At 42.3% G+C, this 5064-nt stretch overlaps 2 protein-coding genes across 2 annotated transcripts; both read left to right on the top strand.

Annotated features, from left to right (window-relative positions):
• The first annotated feature begins 3794 nt into the window (after positions 1–3794).
• On the top strand, positions 3795–4457 carry K450DRAFT_264082 (uncharacterized protein). The gene has a single exon (XM_051592746.1). It carries the CDS (start codon positions 3825–3827, stop codon positions 4260–4262), a length of 438 nt encoding a protein of 145 aa, XP_051439938.1. The 5' UTR covers positions 3795–3824; the 3' UTR covers positions 4263–4457.
• Positions 4458–4681: 224 nt separating this feature from the next.
• Positions 4682–5009, top strand: K450DRAFT_203266 (uncharacterized protein; the record flags this gene model as incomplete). The annotated part of the gene is made up of 1 exon (XM_051584711.1): positions 4682–5009. A coding segment is annotated over one exon (328 nt), but the record flags the coding sequence as incomplete, so codon positions are not given.
• Positions 5010–5064: the final 55 nt, after the last annotated feature.

Here is a 5064-nt window from a genome sequence, read left to right on the forward strand (position 1 = left end):
GCCGAGGACTTCGTCAAGGAGATTCCCTATCACCTTTGCTATTCAACCTGATGATTGAACCACTGCTCCGTGGACTGCTCCACAATCTTCATGGCTTTCAAGTCCCGCTGACGGAAAAAGTCTCATACCTGGCGTATGCCGATGATATTCTGGTGGTCATCAATGATTTTTGGGAGTTTTCCAAACTCTTAGAGGTTTACAATGATTACGCTGCTGGAAGCAACGCAAAACTCAATGTTAGCAAGACAGAAGGCATATCAATGTATGGATCCAGTGATCCATGGCGGGAACGCTTTCCCACCATCAAATGGTTTGATGAAAAGTCGGACTCATGTCCTATGTACCTGGGATACCCACTGACGACATCTAAGGTGCATATGAAGCAAGCCGTCGAAAATGTGGTGGACAAAATGCAACGACATCTCCAATGGCTTGGCAGCCGCCAACTATCCCTAGGAGGCAAAGCATTAGTTTGGAATACCCTCATTACATCCAAATTATGGCACCTTGCTAGACTCATTCCTCTGTCGTCCCATGTCAAACGCATCCGATCCATGATGCGAAGATTCATTTGGAGTGGACGTATGCCCAAGGTGAAATGGCAAATCATCTGTGTCGAAAAAAGCCGTGGCGGTCTCGGTGTCATTGACGTGGAAGCACAGGCAGCAGCCTTAATGGCCCGTACACTGAACCCCCTGCTACACCGTCAACATTACAACCGATCTTTCGTACATGATATTATCGAAGGTATTATGCGACAACACCTCAAAGTGGATTCCATCGCAATCCTGCTGATGGAAGCGAAAGTATTTATGGGAAAGTTGAAACAATATCCACCTCTCTGGCGTATGGTAGGAAAATTCGCTCTCCTGACATCCTTCCCGGAGGACATCGCGGAATACCACGCGACAGTGTTGAAACACATTCCGGTATCGAGAGTCGTGATCAGAGAAGATGCCCTTGGTCCATTAATGAGAGCAACACCAGCCTCCCACTATCTGAGGTGTCAAGAAGGTGGAGGGTGGATCCTGATCAAATCCATGAGAACGTCGCGAAAGACAGACCCCAAGAACGTCGCCCCTCTTGACGCTACTGCCAACATGTGTGCTATGATCCGGACACCTGACTCTGACAGCCAGTTCAAACTCTCAGCAGATCAATTCCTTCGTGATGCTACCATAGGCGGATGGTCCTTAAATGAAGTTAGACCAAGCAAGATCCGCTGGAGATTCCAGGAGACGACAATGTTACCCCCAACACCTACAGGACTGTGGGAGGAAATTTGGACGGCCCCGATCAGTCCCAAAGCCAAAGAAATTTGGTGGTTAATGCTTCAGCAACGGCTACCCTGTCGTTCCAGGATGCACGAACGATTCGCAAGGCAGGCCATTAGTGACCAGTGCCCAATTTGCGAAAGATCCAAAGAAGACCAGGAACACATGATCTTTGCTTGCCCTTCCAAACGACGCTTGTGGCGATTAGCAGTAACATTCATGAATTTGGGAGGCAAGTGCAAGATCAGAATGTCTGACATTACTTTTGACAGAATCAAGACAGGGTTCCAAGACCAAATATGGACTTCAAATGCAAACATCCAACATCCCATTCGAGTGATCTTTGCGATAACTTTGGAGTGTCTTTGGCGCGCCCACTGGGCAACGGTGTTCAACCCTTCGGATTGCCCGTTCAAGTATGAAACGGTAGCTCACAAAATCCGAGCCAACATCCGCACCAGGGTTCTGGACGACATCCACACCAAAAAGAGCGCACTCTGGCGCTTTGCCGGTATACAAACGGCAAATAAAAGTGGGAGCAACTTCACCCTTCCCTCCCCATACATAAGTATATAAGATATCCCAGACAATCAGTTCTGTTATACTCATTTCAATATCCAATCAGTATCAATATTCAGTCAGTGCCTTTACTCCATCTTTCATCTCCTTAACATGGATTGTAGGAATGCCATGACCGTAACGGCTTGGCATGTCACATCCTCACATTCAGTTTAATAAAGTTCGATTGTTTATAAAAAAAAAAAAAAATAAAAAAAAAAAAGCCGCTTGGTCATATAAAGTCTCGTTTTTTGACAAAATAATAAGCCCAATTCCTTTCTTCCTCTCCACTACTATAGGGGGACTGTGATATGAAAATTAAATTTAAAAACTCAAAACTTGGTGACAAATACATTAGTATTGATGGTGACTTGCTTATACTTACAACAAACAGGAACCAAGCATCAGATTTCACAGTATATACAAAGGAAACTGAACTAATTTCAATTGAGACTATGGATAATAGATACCTAGCAATTGGTCAGCATGGTGTTACTCTCTCAGATAACAAGTGCCTGATAAAACACAATTTCACCCATCAAGAACAAGGTTACTTTTTACAATCTCCAACAACAAATCATTATCTAGTACCTGACGGAAACAATCTCTCAACAACAATTGAATTCAAGATTGCCTGTTACTTTGAAGACTGTTGATATCGTAGTTAAATTGACTTTGATAATAAAATGTAATACAGCGAAGGTATTCGATTATATCGATACGTTTGATGAATACACTTTCTTTCGAAATAATTGCACACTTATGCTAGTTTCTTAGGGAAAGATCCGCTGTTGTTTATTACTCTTTTACTGCACACCTTTATACCATCCGAAGGGACTACGTCAACAAAATCATGATTGGGTAACACTCCCTCAAATGCTAAAAGGTTTAGGTGAGAAAATTACGTTTCCCACCACAGTTGATGTGTGGTTTTTTTTAAAAAAAAAAAAAAACTTTCTTCCTCTCCATCAGTCTTCCCCTTTCATCTCCACTACTATAGTGGGTTGTGATTTATATTGAAAATGAAAATTGAGAATTACAAAGAGATTCAGACACATCTTGGAAGGCTTGCACACATACAAACATGGTATTGCTACAACACAAGACGCATTATGGAGACCAAGACACTCTCAAAACTTAAATTATTGATGCCACAACATGAATATGAATCTTTAGTTGAGCAAATTGAAAGCGAACTAACAGGAATGGTGACAGACATAATGCAAGATTATTATTGGGATTTATCAGCAAATAAGGGTAACTCTGTTAAGTGTTACCTTGACAATGGCGAGCATTGGGTAAAGACAAATCATTCAAACGAATTTTAGTTATACTCAAGTAAGGTAAAAGCGTTGTCAAAATAAAGAAGCCAATGGTGATGTATAAATAATATAATAATATAAAAAAAAAAAAAATTTCATCAGTCTTTCTCACCGCTACTATAGGAGGATATTGCATTAAGTTAAGAATACTTTGAACTGAATTTTCTTTCTGGACAAAATGGAAACACTAAAAGATAATCTCAAAAGAATACCGTTAAAGTGGTCTCAAGAGTTAAAGCAAACCTTTGTTGTATTCAACAGAGACTCAGGCTTTGAAAACAAGGTACTTTCGGTAACAAGAAACGACATTTTGACAAATTATGATGATGTAAAAGGAGATTTAGCTAAACTTGATGTTGATAAATTTAGCATTAAAACTGCATCTAGTTGGCTTTATTTTAAAAAAGATTCAAATGGTGTTTGGAGTTTGAAGGAGCAATAGTGACATATTTTCTGTCGAAATAAATTTCTCTAGAAAATTCGTAAAGTCCATCGGACTTCCGAACATGAGCCTAGAGATGCTGTAATCATTTTCCTTTATTTCGCGAAATTTCCAGAATAATAATAATAAATTCTTGCAAAGAAGTATAAATAAAGGGAGATATGGATATAATACACCTCAATCATTTTTCTTTCGCCTGGTCATTACAAAGAAGCAAAAATCACATTTATGTCACAAGAAAATATTGATATTCAAGCCATGGCTGCTCAACTGGCCCAACAGGGTCAGCTTATACAACAACTTCTTTCCCAACGCTCGGATCATACTGAGCCTATCGAGCAAGATGAAGGTATGGTGCTACCCCAGCCTATTCTCCACGAATTACCAGTTCGCCCTAGCTATGATTGGCAACCTCCACAGGAATTGTATGACCGTATTGGATCGCTCTCGAGCCCCATATTCAAACAGACACTCTCTGACGAGGAGCGCAAATCAATCGTCGAACGCTATCCACCCATTCAGGGATTAAAGTACGCCCCTCCCTCGGCAATTCCTGAGGCACAACGACGTTTCAACAAAGGACAAGCACGCGAAGACTCGACGCTTCGCAATTTACAATATACTGCCCTCCGCCATTCTGCGTCCTTTAGACACCTTAAGTCATGAACTGCTACAGGTATCTTCCAATGAAGACGCTCCACGCATCTTTGTTATGCTCAACGATGTGCGTACCCTGGTACTAAATCTCTGCGGATCCATTAACAACGCGCGCAACAATCTCGCTTTACGTACAATCAATCCGACGTACAACATATCGGAGGACTCCGCCGAATACACTATGGACCCATCTAAATTCCAGGAAACCCTGGCTCATAACGCCTCCATTCAGAAAACTTGAAAGATGCTTCCACACGTCGTTCAAAGCAGGTTTTTTCCCGGGACTCCACCCAAGGGAGTGGAGGGAGTCCTCTCTCAGCCTACAACATATCAACTCCCAACCAGACACGCCGCTGGAACAACACCAGCAACAGTAGGCTCTTTCGCTTACTTTATCGTTACACAAAGGACCGAAAACAAAACCGAACATGAATCGAAATGCTGATGGGACAGCGACTCAGTCGTGGTCCGACATTGTCAGAAGGGGTAGGGAGATGACAATCCCATCGATTTTGACTCGCCAACGTGAAGAAAAACCGAATGTCAAAACTATCACCAAGATAGTTTACGAAGCAGAAGGCTTCGAAAACGAACGCCGAGCCCACCAAGCGGCTGCCATTATCAAGAGAGCCTTGCACCCGAATACGGTGCTGTTTGAAATCGAGGCCGCAAACCTCAGCAAAGATGATGTCTACGACTTGATCACAAAAGAGATTGGCGAAGCTACAGGCTTCCGCCCAATTAGTGAATACAGAGGTAACGGAAGAGGAAATTGGCTGATCGAAGCCAAATTTAAGAACAGCGCGGATGC

This window comes from Umbelopsis ramanniana (genome assembly GCF_025399195.1).
Source record: "Umbelopsis ramanniana AG unplaced genomic scaffold K450scaffold_138, whole genome shotgun sequence".
Taxonomy (NCBI): Eukaryota; Fungi; Mucoromycota; class Umbelopsidomycetes; order Umbelopsidales; family Umbelopsidaceae; genus Umbelopsis; species Umbelopsis ramanniana.